The following is a 22,140-nucleotide window of genomic DNA, read 5'->3' as shown; positions in this document are numbered from 1 at the left end:
ACGCTCGCCAGCTTTTGTGCTTCTGATGCAGTATTTCTTGGGCATGTTTGGGCATCCTGCTGTCCTCCATCACCTCCTGCAAACCTTCCTGCATTGTGGCTGTGTCTCCCTACCTTCCCCTCCACAAACCACCTACTTCCAAGACACTGATCCTCTTCCCAGAATTTCTGGCTTCAAGCCACCTGATCCAGCTCGAACGCACGGGGCCCAGGTTTTGCAGAAAGCCAACCAAAAAAAAAATCCCCTATATCTCCATTGAAAACGTACACTTGTTCCTTCAACAGCCTTAGTATTAATTGCGATAAAACTTAATTTTATTCATCGTTTGTTATGCCTCAAAATTGGATGGGAAAAAAATTCAAATTAAGTCAAGTGAAAAGATTTCAGAGATGGTACAGAAGGCTCCTGAAGGAGCTGAAGAAAACTCTCTGGAGACTGGGAATGCACAGCTAACCCAACCTGAAAGAAAGAAGATCTTAAGACAAAGAAATCTTGCCAAATTGATCCTTTAATTATAACATTAGTCGTTTCTTTCAAAGGCTTAGTGCAAGAGCTGGGGGTGGGGGGCAGAAAAGACTTGAAAGGGAGAAAAGACTTAACATCACCAGGATGAGTGGAAGCAATTAGGAGAATTTAAATTACTCTTGTTTGGTACAAGGCAGATGGATTTCACTTTTCCTGCCATGGTGCTCAACTTCTTGCTCTGCCATCAGAGGTCTTCACTTTGGCAGACCCAAGGACCCAGCCTTCCCAGGTCGGGCAGCATCCCCTTCCCTTCTGCACCCACTCAGCTACTGCTGTGGACTACAAATACCAGCAAGACAAGAGCAGCTTTGTCACCCTGGAAAGAGGCTGGAAGTCCAGGAGTGGGTAAGGGGAAGGAGTCTACAGGCAGACGGTTGCTGCAGTGAATGGAGGAGGGCGACTGCAAACCAGATTTTTCTCTGCAGGGGCTAGGGAACAAGAGATGGAAAAGAGTCAAAACACAGCCTGCCTGGTGCTAGAAGCTCCGCAGGAGTTCTCAACGTTATTTCTCCAAGGGTGGCTTATTTTTTGTCTTCATTCTTTCAGCTTCTTGCTCCCAGCAACTAGCTAGACACGGGGGCAGGAGGAGGTCCCCTCCACCTCTCCGCCCCATCCCATGGATGTGGGGAGCAATTCCTTCTCTGGACCACACTGGTTCTCCCTGGGAAGAAGGGCAGAGCTGCAGGGTGCTGGCTGAACCAGCCTCAGGCCACAGGGTGTGGGAAGCAACGCTTGGTACGGGTCTAAGCATCTTCCCCAGCTCCCAAATCCACCAGCTGCCAGGCAGTGGAAAAACTGGGAATTTCAGCTGATGCTCCATCCTCGCTCGCTCCCACTGCCTCTCCTCTGCCAGGACTATTTTGGTAGCTTGTGTAGCTTTAAAAGCTGAGCAGTCACATCTCCTTAGGCTTCGTACCTGCTCTCGAAGAGGAACGGGGCCAATTTTTTTTTTTTTTTTCCCTTCCTGCTTTCAGTTAGAATTAATTGATCCATAATTGCAGCCATAGGGGGGGGGGAAGTTAATAGATACAGTAATAAACACCAAAGCCCCAGAAGAACTGTCTTCTCCAAGCCCCTGCCTGGAGAGACTCCATCTCCTCCTAACAGCCCTGCGTGCGATTCCAGCGCCTGCTCGGATTTAGAGAGGAAGATGGAGGAGCCTCAGTGGGATGGAAACCATTTCTTTTCCTCTCCCACATACTTTGTGTTTAGGAGCAGATGGATCCAGGCTGTTTACATCACAGAGGTCATGCCTCAGCCTAACAGTTGGGGAACTGACTGTTGGGAGGGATGCGCATCGCAACCATCAGACTGCTAAATCCGGGCTCTGGCAAACTTCTGCTGGTGGCAACTTAAACACACACGTGTCCTCCTGCAGCCTCTCCCTGCTCAGGACCAGCCTGGGGGGTTGGATCGTTTCCCCAAGGAACACCAGCACCGAGATGAGAGCAGAAAGGCAGCTCCTGAGTGTGAACTTGGAGAAGAAGCCTGGAAATCCCAAGCAGACCTCGCTGTTCACTGGTCCAAACGGGGCAGCTTGCAAGCAGTGTGGAGCCAGGGTTCTGCACCCCAAGGAAACAGAGTGACCTGGATTCCAGTTAACCTGGAGCTGCTGCCTGCCCTCCCCAAACCAGTGCCATAACACTAGGGAAAGGTCTCCTTGGCATGGAGGTGCTTCCATGGGGCTCATCCCAAAAGTGACCTCCCCCCAGCTCAGCCCAGCGATGGAATCCAGGGAGACCTTGCCTGCTCGTCCAGCTTGGAGGGTGAGGAATGGAAAAAGCACCCTTCCCCTCCCACAACACAGTTAAGCGCCCTCTTCCAGCACAAGAGGGTTACCAGAAGCTTTAAAGAGAACAAAACCAAGCAAGCCAAGTGAGGAACGAAGCTCTTCTGTCTGCACTCAAGGATGTGCAATGTCTGTGTGCAGCAGCACCTTCTCCTGCCTCCCATCCCACCCCTCTGTGGCTCCAGCACCAGGAAGATGGTTCACCACTGTCAAGGTGCTGCAGTAGGAGCCTCAGAGATGTGACCACGGCCAGTCAGAAGGACACACTGGTGGCTTTGCCATCGGGTGGCAGAGCCCAGCTCCACGCCTCCACCCACCCCTGCAGGGAGCTGAGCAGTCCTGCTTCTCCCTAGGTATCTGGCACGCCACGAGAGCATCTCCACTGCCAATTAGGCCACCCACCCACTTGCATCCTTCCCCAATACAAACCCTACCAGCAATAAACAAACAGTGGAAATGCCAGCCGGTGCCTGGGAAGAGCTCGAGGCAGCTCCATCCAACGTGGTGGGCAGGGGAACAGCTGCCTCACACAGCCCCAGCAGGGACCAGGACACGGGCTGGGCATCCCACCAGCCACCCTCTGGTTCTCCTGACAGGGGACAGCATGCAGGCCAGAGCTGTGCTACCTGCTGTGTCCCCAGGCTGGTCCCAGCTGTGTCCACAGGCTGGTCTCAGCATCCCACCAGTACCAAAAGCCTCAGCGTCCACACACCACACTATCTAAGCATGCTTCAACACTAAAATATTTTTTTCCACCTGTCTAGCTCCAGGTTTCCTAATTTCCCTCCTCTGTTGGATTTTTTGGTTTGTTTGTTTGGGGGTTTTTTGTTTGGATTATTTTTTTTTCAGGAAAGCTCCCACCTGATGCCCCAGGTTCAAATCTCTAGGCTGCAAGTAGCATGAGAAATGCAAAAGCCACCCAACACTGCTTGGATGTCTTCACCCTGTGTAAGAGTTCCCTCCTGCAGACCCCAGACAGACAGCTGGGGAATTTCAGCCCACCAACAAACCCCAAAATCCCAGCCTGCTTCTCCAGAAGCATTCCTGAAGATGCCACCATCACACCTGAGCTCACGGTGGGGACACTCAGGACGGTGCTGGAGATGACCAGGATCAGTCTCCACATTAACCCCTGCATCTAAGGGCCTCTCCAGCTGCCCATACCTGTGCTGGGGTGGGTTTTTGGTTTCTTGCCATGATGGAAAATCAGGGAAAGAAATTACCCACTGCCAGGCATGGGATGCCCACTGCCACCTGTGGCAAAGGGCAGAGGACCCACTTTCCCCTCTCCCTGTGCACCAGCCCCTGCCAGCAGCTGAGGATGGGTTAATCCAGCCACAGTTCATTGTCATGGAGACAAGAAGCCTTTTTCTTTCCAAACCCAGCTTAATGACTTGGACTAAAAGCTCCTTTCCCCTGGGAGGAGCAGAGCAGGAACAGTTGCATCGTCCCCACATCCCTGGCTTGTCCACGTGCACCCCAGGCACCCTCAGCACTGTGCACTCCCCTCCTGGCCATGGCATCACTCCTACACATGCTCCAAGCCCATCCCAGGCCCACCACACCCCACTGTAAACACACCCTGGAGTCAAGCACATTTCCATAAGGTTTCTCCATGTCTTTCCCCTCCAGCAGGTCCCAGGAAGTCAGAAGACTGACACTGACCATTTCTTGCAGGTGACCAAACCCACGAGCTCTTCAGCAAGGTGAAACAATGAGAAAGCATCTTCAATGCTGCCCCTTCCCCAGCTCCCTGGGGAGCAGAGCAGAGGTGGGAGAATGGTCCCTTGCTGTAGGGTGAGCAGACATGGAGAGCAAGAACCAGCAGCAGCATCCACCAGGGGATAACCCGATGAGCATGGCTGAGAGGGAAAGGATGGCATCTCACTTACCCTGACAGCACTCCCAGGACAAGGTTGAGGACGAAAAAGGATCCAATGATGATGAGGGGGATGAAGTACAGCCAGTTCCAGGTGGCTCCTAAGGCATCATTGGTCTGGAGGGGAAAAGAAAAAACATGTGTGACCTTAGGTTCAACACCAGCACCCTGGGCATTGGAAGGGTTCTGTAGCTCGGATGTGGTGGTGATTCTGGTGATTCTCACCCCAGGCTCCTCAGGGCAGTGCCCCAGCCCTCACAGGGCAGGACTGCTCCCTCTGCCTCCCCAGCCACCCCTGCAGGGCCACAGGGGCTGTAAGGCAGCAGTACAGCTGGAGGTGCATCCCCTGCAGCCCCAAACTGGGGTGCTGAGGGCACATGGGGGCCTCCCTGAAAGCTTCATCTGGTGCCCTCCTGCACACCCCACCCAGAGAGGGCACAAAGCAGCAACAGCACTGGTGAGAAAGCTGGTGAGGTGCCTTGGGGAAGCTGGTGGTGAAGAGGAGGCAGGAGATGGTTGTCCTCCCATGCAGGGGGCAATTATATATATATATTTATATTTATATATATAAAGCGCCTATCACCATATTGATAAACATTCTTTGGAACCACTCTGACAGCAGAGGTAAGAACAGGAGTCAGCCTGTTAGTACCTCAGCACTTCTGTTTCCAACCAATTTAAAAAAAAAAAAAAAAAAGCCACAAGACTTTGCTGGGTTAGTGTGAACAAGCCCCCCAGCCTCCCATGGGATCACTCGTACCTCGAAGACACCCTCCCACCCACCCCTGGTGTGTCCCCACAGCTCCAAGGAGCTGAGAGTGGAAAAAAAAAGCCCAGTGGGTAAAAAGGCCCCTGGGCAAGCCCTGCTCAGCACCCCCAGACATGTCCTCAGTCAGGCTCTGAACAGAGCCCTGTTCCCCTGCAGCTCCCAGCCACTTCCAGGCTCCCGTTTGCCCTCCCGTGTCCCGTGCTGCCGGGCTGGAGGGTGATGCTGCAGAACGTGACTGTCTGGGGGAGGTGGCATCAATCTTGTGGTGATGAAAGCCTCTCTCTTTTCTCTGCTTCCCCCCTCCTCCCGCCCCTCCCCTTCCCCCTGCTAATTAAGCCCTCATCTTCATCTGACTCATTGGCACCACGGCTCCTGCTCGGCCAAGGGAGGAGCAAGGGAGAGGCAAGGGGAGAGCAGATCTCACAGAACCCTTCTGCTTGGAAAAGATCACCGAGCCCAACCAGTAACCCAACTCTACCAAGTCCAGTGCTTAAAGCACAGAATGGTTTGGGATGGAAGAGCCCTCAAAGATCACCCAGTTCCAACCCCCCTGCCATGGGCAGGGACACCTCCCACCACACCAGGTTGCTCAGAGCCCCACCAGCTCTGCCTGCTTGGCCCCTCTGACTGCTGGAATTTGCCCTTTTATTCCCCAAGGAGTTGGAAGAGTTGCTCCAGTACCCTTTGCAGGACTCAGGCTGCAGAGTTCCAGGTGAGGGACTTGTCTGGGACCCACAAGGGGCTTGGGGTTTCACAGGCTCTGCATCTCCCACCACCTGTGGTGTGGCATGACCACCAAGCATCCAGCACAGGAGGACATCAGTGGGCAGAACAGCGTGCACAGACACACACACACACACACACCAGTGGATGTGTTCCCACCTCTCCACTCTCAGGCACGTCTGCCTGAGAAACCCCATGAACCATCCCACTGCCTGCTGGGATCTCAGACAGTGGCTGAGCCCAGACCCCCTCACGTCACACCATCTCCCCCAGATTTTGCCAGCTCTACCTTGAAAACTCCCTATTCCACTGGAAGGCTCCTCCAGCAGATGCTCTCACAGCTGCTCTCATTCTCAGCCTGAATTCATGGTCACTTTATAAACCCCTCTGCTCTTTCACCAGCGTTGGCCTTGGGCTGAAATACTGTTTGCCACCCTGATGTGCTAATGGACACCTCCCCTGGCCACCCCCAGGCCTTCACTAGCCAAAGCCAGTTTGCTCCAGTTCTCCCTTGCACGACTGGCTCTCTCTGCTTTCCCCAGCAGCTCCTTCCCTGCTCCAGTCCAGGCTTGGATCCTGTGTGTGATGCTACCAAGGTTTCACCACCCTGCCTGCACCCCCTCCTCCTCCACAGCACCCCCGGCAGCGGTCACCCCGCTCACCCCTCTCCTGCTCCCCCACACTGCTGCTCCCCAAGTGGTGAGACCTGGGCTCCTCCGAGGCATTTTTGCTGTTCCTCAAGAAGCACATGGCTTTCCATTTCTCACTGCATCCCACATTTCTTCCTCCAGCCCTCAAACTCCTCCAGCCCGGGGTAGCAGCCTCCTCCCCCCGGCTCTGGGAAGCAGCTGATGCTGGAAGCAGGAAAGCCTCTGACTCATCCCTGAGGATCTTCACTGGTGGCCACCAGGCACTACGTCCCCTCAGCACCACCCAGCACTGTCCCAGCACTGCTCACTTCCCTGCCAGCCTTGCAGAGCTCCTCTGCTCCTTCCCCTCTGCTCTGTTTCATTAACACTTTCCCAAAGCAAAAGCTTTACTACAAAGAGCAGCTCTACATGTTTCCAGGGCTCTGATGCCAGGTTAGCCTGGAGTGACCTACCTTTGGCAAACCCATGATTCATTTTCCTCTTTTGCCTCCCAAATCTGTTCCGAAATGGCATACAATCGAGGTCAGGCTTACAGTCCTATTCCTGCCTGCCTTACTTTTTTTCCCCTCCTCCCCCCGCTTTTAAATATAGGCATTGCATTTGCTATTCTCCAGTCAGATGGTGCCTCCCCCAACTTGATGGAGCTGTTAAAAATACTTGTTACCAGACCTGCCATTTCATGTGCCAGCTCCCTCCCAGCACAGCAGGGGGGAAACCATCCTGAGGACCAGGCTGATGGGTGTGATGGCTTCAGCCCTTGGCTTCTGCATCCACTGTGCCCATGTCCCCATTCCCATTATCCAGCCCTTTTTGTTGCCTCTGTCTTGGTGCTGACAGAATGCAATATCCATCCATGCCCAGGTCTCCCCAGCCCTCACTTCCCTGTGCCTTGTCTCCTTCTGCAGAGGGGGGGAACTGCTCGCTGCCCCACTGAGCATCCTCCACAAGGCCCACATCAGGGTGACTCCTGGCAGCTCCTGAAGCACTTCCTAACTTCTTCAGTGTCTTGGCTGAGCAGCACCTTCTCCCATCCCTCTGGGGCACGGTTTATTCTTAATATTCTTAATATTCTAACCTTAATATTCCTCCACAAGCAGTGGTTCATCTGAACTGCTGTGCCCTCCCTGGACCAGGGGGTACCAGGAGCTCATCACATGCAGAGGTCAGGGTAGACACAGGGACTTTAATCCTCAAGTTACACGGATGTTGTAACTCCTTCAGTGAGGAAATTCTCAGCTCCCTGTGCTGGAGACCACGTCCCATGGCTCACCCAGACCCTCTGGGAAGCAGAGGAGCTGCCTGATGGCTGATCTTTGCTGCTTCTTCCCTACAAGACAACCACCTTTCCCACATGCACCCCACCAGCCTAAACCACCAGCACCTAAGCTCTCTCATGGCCATCAGACCAAGGAATGTTATAGAATGGTTTGGGTTGGAAAGGACCTTAAAGCTCATCCAGTTCCAACCCCTGCATGGTCAGGGACACCTCCCACAGCCCAGGGTGCTCCAAGCCCCATCCAACCTGGGCTGAGACACTGCCAGGGATGGGGCAGCCACAGCTTCTCTGGGAAACCTGGGATAGGGTCTCACCACCCTCACAGGAAAGAATTTTTGCCTAATGTCTGACCTAAACCTCCTCTCTTCAAGGGATAATGTGTGTGTTGGTTCCTCCAGACATACCCAAGACACCAACATGACCAACACCAGCTTGTTGGTGAAGACTCAGGAGCCACAGCTTCCCCCAGGGGACCCCACACCAAACCAAGGCAGCAGTGGAGACCCCCAGCCATACCCTGGCAGGAGCTGAACCACCAGACTCACATCTCTGCCAAGGACACAACCCATCCCACTGCTGGCAAAGCCTCTGACACTCTGACACCAGTGGGGTGTGGGAGCAGGACCCTCATGGGGGGTGAGCAGCCATGGCTGGTTCCCCCAGGACTGGCAAAGGACCTCCCTGCCAGCTCCTGCTTCCCAACCCCCAGCACAGGGTTATCCACACAAATCTTGTCTGGTGGGGGGTTGCTTTTTGGTTTTGATTTGGGTTTTATTATTTTGGTTGGGGTTTTTTATTTTCCCAAAGGGCTGGGAAAGGTGCAGGGAGCTGCAGAAGCAAGGCTCACTCAGGGGGCCAGGAATCTAAAGAAACCTAAATATATACTCCAGTCAAATGCAAAGCACAAGCTTGCAGCCCACACCTACCCCCCCCTCAGGCTGCACTCACACAGGAAACTTTAGGATTTCTTTGCTATAGGGGAACAGGGAAACAAATCTACCAATAAATCAATAAATTAATAATAAAATAAAAAACCCACAAAATCAGCTTCTGCTACCTAAAAATAAACAGAGAGATGTTCTGCCTGGGCAGGGCACCACTCACTGCCAAAGAAGGGTGGGGAGGGGGACTCAAGGCTGTGGGCACCCAACCCACTGGGGAGCAGCAGGGCTCCATTCAGACAGTGGTCCACCCATGTTGATTCTCTGGTGTCTAGTAACAGGGTTGGGCTTCCACTTCAGGCTCCCCCTGGAGAGGAGGGGACTGATCCTAGTGAGAGGGTTTGGGGATGATGGGAAAAGCCAGGACCTCAGGAGCCTTTGCCCTGGGTGCTGTGCACACCTTCCCTGGCACTTCCCACAGTCTTGGGGCTAGAGCAGACCCACGGGACAGGGGGTACAAAGCCCCCACAGCTCCTGTGACACGGGTGACAAATCCACAGCCTGGCTACTCCTGGTGGCCTTTGCCTGGTGGTTACACCCACCAAGTCCCTGCCAGGGCTGAGGGCATCCCCCCCAGCATCACCTCCATGGGACCTGCTCCTCCCTGCAAACCACAGCCACATCCAGCTGAGAAGAAACCTGGCCAGAGAGAGCAGCCTCAAGATCTCCATAGCCCACCAAGCAAACAACCACACAAAAAAACCAACCAAACAAAAAAAAATCATTGAAATACCTTAGAGCAGGTTCTCTGGCCCAGCAGTTCCCTCAGGAGCTGGGCACCTGCTGCTGCCCTGCCCAGCACAGTTACAGATCCCTTTTTTCCCCTCTCATGGTGATAATTGGATCTCCTGCATGCAGGGCCACGTTCCACTCCCCCACCTGCCTGCCATCCATCACCCACCCTGCACTGGACAAGAGCTGAATGAGAACACTTTGCTTCCCCAGGTCAGGGTGATGAGGAATGGGTCCTTTTTCCCCACAGGGCTGGGGCTGGGCTCTGCTGGGACCCATCCTGCCACAGACACCTAACAGGTCTGAGCAGACTGCAACACCCCCTGCTCCCTCCTCCTCCTCCTCCTCCTCAACCTGGGAGCTGCTGGGCAGTGCTGGAGCATCAGTGCCTCAGCTTCCCCAGTCCTCAGCAGATGGAGCAAGGTTTTCTCCAGGGCAGGGAGGGGGATGTGGGCAGGGGGCTTTGGAGAGAACGTGCCTCCAAAGCAGGGGCTTCCAGCAGACACAGTTTGCTTCTCACTGAGTCATTTCAGCACACTAAGAGGGAAGAAGTTGGGGGGGAGAAAAAAAAACAAAAAAAAGACAGGAACATTTGGCAAGCCAGGGAAGGTCTGGCTTTGCTGAGCATGGAAAAAGAGGCATGTGAAGAGATGCTGTTCCCAGAGGGAGAGAAGGGTAAAGCTGCCACACACGTGGTGGTCGGGGATGGGCTCCAGCACACGAGCTGCTGTCCCAGGCATCACCAGAAAACCCAACTTATTTCATTAAAAGACAGGAAGGTTTTAAACCTTCCAGGTAGAACTCTGAAGTCCTCTCTAACTCAATCTCATTTATAACACTCTGTCTTTGTTGTTTTGGAGGAAGGAGCTGTGTCCTGCAGCTGGCAGGGGCTTTCTGGCAGCCCCTGTCCCCCCAGCATACCCCACACCCCACTTCACCCCCGGGGCTGGGGCCACCAGGAATAGCTGCAGGGACATTAAGATCTCTGCTACCGAGCTGCTAAGAGCACTGAGTGTTGATTAAATTTTCATACCTCCCTGACAGGGTATTTTTTTGTGCGTTGTGTTTTAATTTAAAACACACACAGAGGGACTGATTTTCCCTTTGCAAGTGTTCCAGCTCGAGAGCCCAGCAACATCCCAAGACACAGAGGACTAAAAAGCCAGCTAGTTTACCCCTTTTCCATCCTTCCCACCCCCTCCACTCTCCACAGGGTCTCTCCTTCCTCCTCCTCCTCTCCCCAGAGATCACCTCTACCCATCACCAGAGGCACTGGTACCCATCACACTCCCAGCTTCACCCTCTGTGGTGCCTGAAGAAGCCTGGCCCCAGGATCACTGCTGTACCAAGCCCTACCCATCACCCTGGTGCCAAGGCAGGTGCTGTTTTGGGGTGATCTTTACACCTGGCTGCAGACCCCCAGCACATGGGTGCCACTGAGGCAGGATCAGGGGACAGGCACCAATACCCAGAGGAGCTGCAGCAGCTCCTGGATGCATCAAGGCTCAGGGAGGTTTCTCAGCCTTCTCAGCGTGGGTCTGAGCAAACTCCAAAAGCAGCAATCTCCTCTGTGGTCAAGCTGTTAATTTTGCTGCTCCACATGAAGCCAGGCACTGCCCTCACTCTCCAAAAGGCAAGAGGAGAAACACACCCAGAGCTGCACAATGTTCACACTTCAGGGAGAGCAGCTGAGCATCCCAAGGGAAGCCTGTGGCACCCTGGGAATTCATGCCAACAAGCAAGGAGAGATTTTGTACATGCACACGTGGAAAATAACTGCTGTGAATTAAGATTCCTCCTCTCCCTCCCTCCAAGGCCACCCACGGGTGGGTGCACCCAGGCTCCTGACAGGGGCAGGACAGCAGAGCTTGCACCCATCTCTGGTCCACATGCCCCAGCAGAGCCAGGGACTGAACAGACTTCCCCTTCCCAGCACCCCAGATCAGTCCCTGTTTCAGAAAGGATGGGTGCTTCACCACATCTCAAACCCAGGCTCAGTGCTCCCTGGTCACAACCAGCCCAAGACAACTTTTTAAAACACCAACACATGCTCAGCAGCCACAAAACCCTGACCTGTGCAGGTGGCAAGGCTCAGCTCGACCCTTTTCCATCCCACGTTCAGGAGACCCCAAGTTCCAGACTCCTGGTGCCTGCAGCTGAGCCATGCCTGCTGCAAACCCAGTTCCTCCCAGTTCCTCCCAGCCCCTGGGGTTATGCATCCCCTCCTGCCAGGCAGCTCCTTCACCTCCGGGATGCTCTCACTCCCCCTTCCTCCTCCTCCTCCCATCCCCTTTGTGTCCTTGCTGACCCAGGAGCAGGATCCTGGTGAGGAACCTGGGGCTGTGTCTGGCCCTGGAGAGCCCCCAGTACTGGGGCAGGACAGGACAGGGCAGGACAGGGCAGGCTGATGCCACCTCTCCCTGCAGAGCCCACCAGTCCATCCCACACTTGCCACGGGTGTTCCTCTTCCCACCCCTCAACCCCGGCAGCGTGGGAGAGGAGGAGAGCAGCAGCAGCAGCTCCCTGCTACCTGGGAGCCCAGCACCTCCAAAGGGGAAAGCAAACAAACAATTTCCCTGAATCAACACAGCCTCTCCCAGAGGGCTTGCAGAGGAAATCAGGATTTCAAGCTCATCTTTCCTGTTTGCTCTCCATCACCAGAAGGGCACCCCGAGCACCCAGCCCCCGGCACATCCCTCCCACCCCCTTCTGGACCCCAGTGTGACAATTTAATGACAAAACTACACCCTGTCCCCCCTGCCCTGTGCTGCAGAGGCAGAGAAGTAGGACAGAGAGCCTCTCCTCCAGCATTACTTCTCCCTCTGGTCTCTACAGAAATCAGGTTTGGTCTCGAGCCAGCCCAGGGAAGGGGCAACTGCTCCAGTGCAGGGACAGCAAAATACTGCTCAGTCCCTGCTTTGGACTGAAGAGACAGATGGATGAGCCAGGGCTTTCCCACACATGGGAAGTGCTGTGGGGCCCCAGAGATTTTCACAAAGCCATTCACGGATTCTGTCAGCCACACTTCTAGATTCAGTAAAACGGATCTTAAAAATCATGATCCAGTCACCCCTGGGAGTACTGCAGTAAGCAATGGCTTTGAGACGTGGCTGAAGAGGTTTCCCTGCCACCCCCCCCTCCTCTGCAAGGTTTCCCATCGTTTGACCTGGGTGGGAAAGTGGAGGCTTCCCCACACTGAAGACATGTGGGGGGCAAGGTCCATGCTGGTGAGGAGCAGGATCCAGCTCTGCTTTGCTGCTCCAAGTGACAAAGGTGACAGCAGTGGCTTTCTGCTCTTGCCCTACCCTCCTCCAGCATCCCCCCTGGGGCCAACATCCCCCACCAGTGTACCTTGTTTTTCAGTTTAAAAATAATAATAATAAAAAAAAAATGCAGAAGCCTGTTTTGCTACCTCCAAGCAGGGAAAGGAGGGAGCACCCTTCTTCTTGGCAGCCTGGAGGAACCCTGTGATCTAGCTGGTGGCCCCATGGGGAGCAGGGGACACAGTCTGACAGTGCTGGGAGAAGTGTCCATCCCTGACCACCTCCCAGAGTGAATCAGCAGCATTTGACTCCCAATGCCCAGGTCCTCATCCAATTAAAAGGCAAGGAAGGTCCCTAATCCTTCCAATTATAGGTAAGTTATAGCTGGCTCATTGCAAAGGAGCAGCAAAAGGAGGTACCCTATGGTCCTGATCCCTGGGGACATCATGACAGTGCACATGTCCCTCACTGTAACCAGGAAGATTATTTAGATACTGGGGATATGACACCCCCCAAAAAAAAAAAACCAAACCATCCTGGAGATGCTCTGATTCAGCAGCAATGGTGGTGAACAGGGGATCCCACCAGGTATGTCCTGCAGCACCTCCCTTTCCTCTCACCCCCAAAATCCAGGGAACGGGTTGGCAAATCCCAGCCCCTGACCAGATCAGCTCCAGCCTTCCCAGTAAGGACACCCCAAAGGGCAGGAGACAGGGGCTGTGGCAGAGCAGTGAGAGCCAGAAACACCCAGCCAGCCATGCTAAGGGCAGGGGAACCAGAGTGCCAGACAGGAAAAATCACCTTCCTGCTAGGCTCAATTGTAGCTGGGCAACAGGAGCTGTAGTCAAGCCTCTCATCTCATCAGTATGCCAGGACTGGCCAAGAAATGGTCTTTTTTTTTTTTGGTTTCAACTCTCTGGCGGTTCAATCCTGCTTAATTTCCACACCAAAGCATCAAGATTCAGACACCGCCGTCTCCTTTAAGGGAAGGAGAATCAAATCCTGGTGGCAAGGTCAACCCCTTGCTAAGAATTCTCCTCTTGCTACCCCAACATGGGTTTCCTGGCAGCACAAACCACCCTGCACCCCAAAAGGACCCTGGGAGGGAGAGAGGGAGGGAGCAGGAGGGTGCCCCAACATGGGCAACACTCTGCCTTCATCTGGGGTGCAAATGCAGCCTTCCTGCTGACAAACAGGTAACTGTCAGAGCACGTTTCACACCACAAGGCAGGCAGGCTGCCTCCTGCAGAGCGATGCCACTCTGCAAATCTCCAGGAGTTATGGGAATGTTTTTATGTCATTCCTGGGGCCATGACACCAAAATTGATGCTGAGCCGAGGCTGGGAGCATAACTGGCACAGTTGCTTCTAGCCCATAAAGTAGAGCATCACCCACAATGATCCTGTGCTTTGGGATCACCTGCAGGTTTCTATCGTGCTTCCAGCTTTGCCTCCCAGCTGCTCCCTCTGTCCCTCCAAGGGCTCAGGCATTGGCCACTTTCAAGTGGCTGCAAACCACAGGAACCCAGTCCAGCTCCACCAGCACCCACAGATGTTCACAGAACAGATACCAAAGGGTCTCAAGCTCTCTGTCAGAACCCAAAATGTTGCCCCAGCCCGGGGGGAAGGGGTCTGAGCCCAGCCCTGGGGTTTCCCAAGGCTGGTGCTGGGATGCAAGCACATCCATCACCTGGTGCCCAGGGAGAGCAGCTGCACAGTGCCCAGCAACCACGTCCACTCCCACAGAGCTGCCCCAGAGAGCACAGCAGGAGGAGGAGGAGGAGGGGAGGAAGGATGCAACCCTGCTCCCCATGCCCAGGTTTGCTGCAGCCTGTACCCATGAGGTTCTGCTCTCTGTGATGGTTCCAACACCCAGCCTGGAGCTGGGGACCGAGGCCTTAGAGCCCCTTTGCCCAGAGACAGAGAACAGGCCTCTCTATCCCCTGTCTTGTGCCCAGATGGGAACAACCCACCCCATCCCAAAGGAAATTCAGCACCTCACAGGCTTCCAGGGCACAGAAATCTAATTTCCAGCTCCCTTTCCCCACGCCCAGCTGCTCAGAGAAGCCCCGGAGCAGCACTACTCACGTTGTACAGGACTGTGGTCCAGCCTTCCATGGTGATGCACTGGAAGACAGTCAGCACAGCAAAGAGGATGTTGTCAAACTGAGTGATCCCATCGTTGGGACCGATCCACTCCCGGCACTCGTAGCCCGGGGGACAACCCTGCACTCCACAGGGATGGGGAGGGTCCAGCTCCTCCAGTTCACCTGCAGGCACACGACAGAGGTAAGAGAGAGGCAAGGGGCAGAGTGCAGATGGACTTGGGGCAGAGAAAGGGACACCCCTGGGACCAGCCCTGGCTGCACATCAACTGCTGCCCTAAGAAACTGGGACACCCTGAACACAACCAAGGGATGCACGAAGCTCCACGTGGGACCTTCTCAGATCCTTCCAGTGGCAAGAGGCACTCATCCCACCTGTTCTCCACCCAACGAATGCAAAGCAGGTTCAGGGCCCTTCTCCCCACCTGAATTGTTTGTGTAGCAGGCTCGGTGCAGCTTCCCACTGTAGAACTCCAGGCCAATGATGGCAAACATGAGGATGGCGAAGAAGAGCAGCAAGCCAATCTGGAGGAGAGGCACCATGGCCTTCATGATGGATTTCAGCACAATCTGCAGGCCTGGGAGGGGAGAAGAGGAGAGCACAGCTCAGCGTGGTGCTGCACAAGGGCAAGGCCATCCCCAGGGTGAGCAGAGGGGGAACAGCACTCAGACAAATGCAGGAGGCCACCACAGCCTGGAGCATCCCCAGAGGTGAGGACCCCAGAGGACAGCACCATCCCCAGAGGGGCAAGGGGGCCAGGCTGCAGGGCAGGAGGAGCAGCACCAGCAGCAGCCTGGTTTCTTTATATATCCTCATGCCGGCAGATAAAATCTTGCTAAAAAAACCCAAAATCTCCCCTGAATAAACCTCAGTCCTGAAAGGATCCACCCACTGCCTTCTGGCCTGGGAAGCAGAGCCGCCGAGCCCAGCCCCGTGCCAGCACAGAGCAGGCTGGATGGGGTGAAATGCCACCTGGGGACACAAAATGCTGCCATCCAACAGTCCCCTCCCCTGCAGGCCACCCAAGGGCTGGCTGGGAAGATTATAGAATAGATTTGGGTAGGAAGGGACCCTAAAGCTCATCCAGTTCCAACCCCCTGCATGAGCAGGGACACCTCCCACAGCCCAGGGTGCTCCAACCTGGGCTGAGACACTGCCAGGGATGGGGCAGCCACAGCTTCCCTGGGCAACCTGGGAGAGGGTCTCAATAGCCCCATAGGAAAGAATTTCTTCCTAATGTCCAACCTGAATCTCTCCTCTTCAAGTTTGAAACCATTGCCCCTTGTCCTCTCACTGCACCCCCGTGCAGAAAGCCCAACCCCACGTGTGATCCCCACTACCTGGGGAAGCTTGTCTCCCTTCCCCCTGGTTGTGCCTGGCATCTCCAAGGTGGCACAAGGACACCCCTGTCCCTTGGAAGGACATCAGGGATGGATGAGGACACCCCGGGGGGAGGACCAGGAGCACCCAACTTACTGGGGATGCCCGAGACGAGCTTCAGAGGTCTGAGCACACGCACGGCCCTCAGAGTCCTCAGGTCCACGTGGGTGTTGAAGTGTGTCCCAGCGGTGGCGAGGATGCTGTGGGCAGACAGGGAGAGAGCAGAGTCACCCCGGGCAGAGCCCCGGGACACCCAGGAGCCACGTTCTCACACCAGGCTGCAGGGAGCCACGAGGAGAACCACGTCCATGGTACAGACATTACACACCTCTCAAAGCCCACGGGCCAGCACGAACAGCTCGATGCTGGCATCAAACTTCATGGGCTGTTCTGGCCAGCCAAAGCCACCCAGGGGCCACCGAGCCTTGGCAGCACCCACACACCCCAGGAAGGCTGGGGACAACCTTGCCCCACAGGGCTGGGCAGCACCCCTGCCATGCAGTCAATGCTCAGCACAAGTGATGGGCTCAAACACCCTTCAGGCAGAGATGGTCCCCCCAGAGATGGGGGCTGCTCCTCTGGTGGTCACTTTACTCTTCTGCTGGTCACCCACGGTGTCCTGACAGCCACCTCACTCCCCTGGCAGCAGCTCCAGCCCGTTCTGCCTTTCCCCACCCACAGAGCTTCCTCAGAGTCCCATCTCTGGGATTGCCAAAAGAAGTCAAGAACCTCACACATTCAAAAATCTATAGTCATAAAAGTCTGATGACCTTGGAAGGCAACCAGAATGCACAAGGAAGGACTCCAGAGGTTTGCTTTTAAAACATATGGATTTTTTTTTTCCAAGCCCATCTCTGGAAAACAAATAGGGGCAGAAGGGAGCCTGGGGACAGTGAGTCCAGCGGTGGGGATACTTGGGACCCCCTGTACATGCTGGGGGGATGGGACAGCACAGCTTGGGGACACTGGCAGAGCTGTGGGAACACAGATGGCAGTGCCAGAGCTCATCACCTCCCATCCCATCCAAGCTTGGTCACTGGGGTGCTGAACAAGGAGAAGGAAGAGAAGGTGGAGGAGGCAAGAGATGGGTGAGGAGGGGACAGGGGGGGAAGCAGGACAGCAACCTCAGGGCTGGTTGCAGCAGTCCAAAAAACGGAGGGAAACTGGGTCATTGTTCCACTAATTCATCTAATTACAGGCCAGAGCAGCTCTCTGGCGTGCTGAGCAATTAGGACTCTTTCTCTCCCCCTCTCCCCGAGGTACAGCAGGTACCAACCTGCCCCTCCAGAAAGGTGCCGGGGCTTCCTAGGATACCCCAGCAGCAGGAACACTCTCCCACCAGCACAAGGAATTATCCCAATCCCTGTTCCCTCTCCCTCCCTGCCCCAGGCTGGCTGCAAAGCCTGGCCCTGGCAGCAGCTGGGATGCATCACCCATCCATCAGGATGCTTATCCCCAGGATACACAGGGACCTTCTACCCTTGATGCCACTTTCCTTTTGTCTCCATGCCCCTGACCAGCTCCCTCTAACCCCAGGGGTGATGGGAAAGCAGAAAAGGGACTTAAAAGTTAAGTCTGGAGCAGCCAGAGGTTGGGGTTAAATGGGCTGTAACCCCCAACCAACAGGTGTGATAAATCACAGCCACTTGGCAGTGTGGGAGAGAGGAGGACACAGCTGCTTTCAGCTCCTCCACACAACCTGCGGGCAAGAGCAGGGGAAGCCAGAGCTCCTCAAAACACCAGTGTAGAGAACAAGCTGTGCCCAACACTGCCCTGGGGACCCCAAGACCCTCCCTAAGCCTCTGCTCCTGACGTTGCTGTGCCTGGCATCCCAGCAGCCTCCCAGAGGGACCAGGAACAGGCATCTGCAGCCCCTGCACCAATCCCAGATGGGGTTGAGCATCTCCAGGAGAGCAGGGATGCTCCTGGGCTGGATGCAGACTCCAGCTCTTCTACCAAGGGCTTCCCAGTGTGAGCCCAGCACCTGGAATGGCCAAACTGGAATGCTGCTGGCAGCAGAGCAGGACTGACAGCTTCCCCCTTTCTCCAGGAGCAGCACCAGCCCTGGGCCCAGGGTGGGATGGACGGAGGTGGAGCCCGACCAGTCCCAGCCCCACTGCAGAGCCCCCCGGGGCAGGACCCCCACTCCACCCATGGCAGTGGGGGGGAACAGGGCTGCAGAGTCCTCAGCTAACCCAGATTTGTTTGAAGGGCTGGGGAGCTGCTGCAGCCTTCAGGCAAGGTTCAGGAGATTCCAGGGCACTGCTTCCCAGAGCTCTAAATTAGCTGCTAAGAATGGGACTCCTCTGTGGCAAGGTGACATGCTCCTTGTCCCCGCTGGGGGACAGGGGACAACACAGGAGCTTTTTGGAAGGGGGTTTGGACAGATCACCAGGGGAAGATTTTTGCCTTGCAGGTGTGTCCTCCCACCAACACCAGAATGATAATTGTCCCCCCACCCCCTGCTATCGAATAGGTGCCTGCACATCCTTGTGCTGCTCTCAGCAAATCCATCCATCCCAGAGCCCCAGGCACCCCCAGGGCCTGTGGGCAAGGTCTGAACAGCCCTCAACCACCTTGAAACTGATTTAAGTGGCTGGGAACAGCCAAGCAAGCTCCTGGGCATGCAAGGATGGCTTTTGCCTGCCTTTCCCAAGGCCGTCAGACATCACCTCTCCCTGACAGCCAGGCTCCACTAGCATGCACAGGCACCACCACCACCTTACTGTGACAATAAATAAAATACAACACTCCAAACACACCCTCCTGCTTTGGTCTTCAGCATCTCACCTCTTAATTGCTTGTTTACTGCTCTAATAATGCCTTTTTTCCTTTTTTTTTTTTTTTGCAGAGACCCACCCGTATCACCATCACCCAGCATGACCCATTTCTGATTTTTTTCTTGACAAGTCTTGCAGTTCCCGAGGCTGCAGAGCACAGAGTTGGGACTCAGGCCACAACAGACTTTTGTGCTGACACAGGGCAGCAGCTCCAGTACCTCCAGAACAATTTAAACCCTTTCTGAACACTTACAATATCCACGTCTGATGTGCTAATAATTATTCTTTATTTTTAGGCAAGGACCCAAACTAAAATTACACCTCACCATCCAAGTTATTTGAAAAAGCTGCCAGATTGGGCTATAAAAATCCCAGTGATCTCATGCTTTTCATCATATGTACCGGAGGAAAAAAGAAGAAGGGGGGGGGGAAAAAAAAAAAGGAAAGTGAAGGCGTTTTTATAGGTCACACAGGCAAAGGGGTTACTTTTACTTCTTCGGAGGAAGGAGGGAAGACACTTCAGGTGGGGAACAGAGCAGAGAAGAGCTATTGGAAGAATGCAAATGAGGGAGGGGGCATGATGGGAAATACATGCTAATGCCCAAAGTATAATTGAATAGTGAGCAATCACCAGCAGACAAAAACAAGCTTTCAGAGGGGAAAAAAAAAAATAAAATAATAATCCTTTGCTTTGTGTTTGCAACCAGGATGATTACTCTGTTTTCCTTCCCTGAGAGGCTGGGGAGCACAGGGCGAGCTGGGGCTGGGTGCTCAGCACACACCTCACCTACACCTGGAGCCCTGCACACAGGGGCTGCTTTTTCCCTTTTTTGGGGGGGGTGAGGGGACACACACACACACACACACACACACAAAAAGTCCTGAAAATAAGAAATAATCCCATTCAGAATGATGACTCTCTCTGCACTTGGGAATTAGCAGAGCAAAGCAGGAGCAATGTGTGCAGTGACCCTGCCCATGCAGAACCCTTTGGCACAAAACCAGCACCAAATCTGGGCACCAACACCCCCCACAGAGCATCCCCCGTGTCCCCAGCCATTCCCCCCAGCCTCAGCCCTTGGGGACAGCACCCCCAGCTCGGGGTGTGCTGCACCATGAACCCCAAGCCAAGGTTTGAACCCCCAGAATGATCAGACCCCCAGAATGAATGAATAAACCCCTCGGGTTATTCACCCACCACCACTGACCCCAAACTCTGCATCCCATGCCCAGCAGCAGCAGGGAGCCCAGGTTCAGAGGCACCTGCAGAAAAACCTTCCCAGCCAAGGTCTGCAGGGAGGAGGGAGGGATGGGGCCGAGACAGGATAACCTCAGCTCAGAATCTGGGGCAGGCAGGATGCTGGCTGGCTGGCTGATGTGTAAAATTAGCATTTATAATTAAGTGGAAAGGCCCCTGAAGGCTTGCACTGCCACCCGACTCGACGGGGGAGACTTCTTCATAATTAATACACTGGTCAAACAGCTCATGGAAAGTAAGTTACCTGATGAATTTACCCCGTTCTTGCCCTTTTCTGCTGGTCGCTCAATCCCTGCCTTCTCCTCACAGCATCACGAGCAGCAGGTTGGGCTCTTGGGTCCAGGAGCCTACACTGGGGTCCAAACTTTGCTCCTCATGGGGCCAGCAGGACTGGGTCACCCACCCTGAGGATGCCCCCACGGAGCACAGTGATCCTGCTTTGGGGATACCAAGGGACAGGGACATGAACCAGGTCCAAATGCCCATGGCACAGTTCAGAGCAACCTCAAAGCCTCCAGCACCTTCTTTTGCTCTTTCTAGGTTTTGGGGCCGTGACACAAATGGATTGGCACAGCTGCAAAGCTGCTGATTCCATTTTTCCTGGCAGCTTCAAGAAGCCCTGAACCAGGCAGCAATGGCTCCCTATGAGGTGCTGACAAAACCTGCCTTCAGCAGGGGGATGAAATGGTCTTCAAGGCCACCTCTTCATGGACAAGCCCCATGAACTCAGACTCACCTCTTTCAATCAGATAAATGTTCTCCCCCTCGTCCCATCCCTCCAGGCCCTTGTCCCAAGTCCTTCCCCAGCTTTCCTGAGCCCCTTCTGCTACTGGGAGGTGCTCTAAGGTCTCCCAAGAAGGAAGGGGCAAAGCACCTGATGTGGGCTGGATCCTGTGACTGGAGAAGGGAAATTTCCCCTCGGACACAAAGCCAGAGCCTTGGACTTGCCTGCCCAGGGGTCACCCCATGGCCTCTCACACCCCACCAGGGGCTTTTCCCTCACCACCCACCCCTTCCCCTCCCTGGGGAGAGGGCTCTGCCCTTTGTGCCAGGTGCCAACCTCAGGCACATCCCATTGGTGTGGCATATGGCACATGAATCATTCACAAAGCCAGGGGATTAATTATTCATCCAAACGAAAGACCAAACACTTTACTAATTGTCCTGGAAGGAAAGAGCTGGGAAAGGGGTGGGAGAGAGGGGAGACATCAGGTTGGAGACTGGTTCTCTCCTGAAAGGAGAAATGAAAAGGAGAAAAAAAAGTCTTGTCTGGGTGATCAAAGTATTTGAGCTTAACTTTTGGACTCAGGGCTGTCTCTGTCCTGGTACAGCAGAGCACAGATTTACTGGCACAGCTTCCAGCAGAATAACTGTGTGTGGAAGCTGCTCTTGTGCCTCAACATAACATTTGTTCTCCCCAGCCTTGTATCTGCTTCCCCAGGTTTCCCTGCCCGGAGCTGCACTGTCCTTGCTCCATCAGGACAAGGCAGGGGCAGAGCCCAGGTTCACACACCCACACCTGCCATGCCAGGCACCCCAAACCTCAGCACCATGCAGATGATCTGGGGTTTGAGCACCCCTGAGACAGCTGGGGGTGTTCAGCCTGGGGAAGAGAAGGAGAAGGCTCTGGGGAGCCCTTGGAGCAGCTTCCAGTGCCTGGAGGGGCTCCAGGAAAGCTGGGGAGGGGCTTGGGACAAGGGCCTGGAGGGATGGGATGAGGGAGTGATGGTTTCAAACAGAAAGAGATTTTGTATCTAGATTCAGACTGGATATAATGAAGAAATTTTTTACACTCAGGGTGGTGAGATGCTGGCACTGGTTGCCCAGGGAAGCTGTGGCTGCCCCATGCCTGGACACATTCAGGGCCAGGTTGGATGGGGTTCTGAGTGGGTCTAGTGAGAGGTGTCCCTGCTCACTGCAGGGGGGTTGAGCTAGTTGACCTTTAAAGGTTCCTTTCAACCCAAATGATTCTAAGAGTCTATGATAAGAATATTCCTGCTCACAGCTGCTGCCAGTGCCTGTTCAAGGACTCTCCCCATCTATCTCTGGACCTCCAGGACCAAAAGGACC

General features: G+C 54.6%; 1 protein-coding gene across 1 annotated transcript in view; it reads right to left on the bottom strand.

The window, feature by feature from the left end:
• CACNA1E (calcium voltage-gated channel subunit alpha1 E) overlaps positions 1–22,140 on the bottom strand; it is a 96,279-nt gene that overhangs the window by 49,562 nt on the left and 24,577 nt on the right. Inside the window, exons 5-8 of the mRNA XM_071751451.1 lie at positions 16,129–16,232; positions 15,077–15,229; positions 14,635–14,816; positions 4,207–4,310 (exon numbers count right to left, since the gene is read on the bottom strand). Of these exons, the coding sequence (XP_071607552.1) occupies positions 4,207–4,310; positions 14,635–14,816; positions 15,077–15,229; positions 16,129–16,232 (543 nt within the window). The remainder of the gene's footprint in view (positions 1–4,206; positions 4,311–14,634; positions 14,817–15,076; positions 15,230–16,128; positions 16,233–22,140) is intronic.

Source organism: Heliangelus exortis, chromosome 8 (genome assembly GCF_036169615.1).
Source record: "Heliangelus exortis chromosome 8, bHelExo1.hap1, whole genome shotgun sequence".
NCBI classification, from domain to species: Eukaryota; Metazoa; Chordata; class Aves; order Apodiformes; family Trochilidae; genus Heliangelus; species Heliangelus exortis.
Note: the sequence above shows the minus strand (reverse complement) of the source record. Positions and strands in the feature narration are given on the sequence as shown.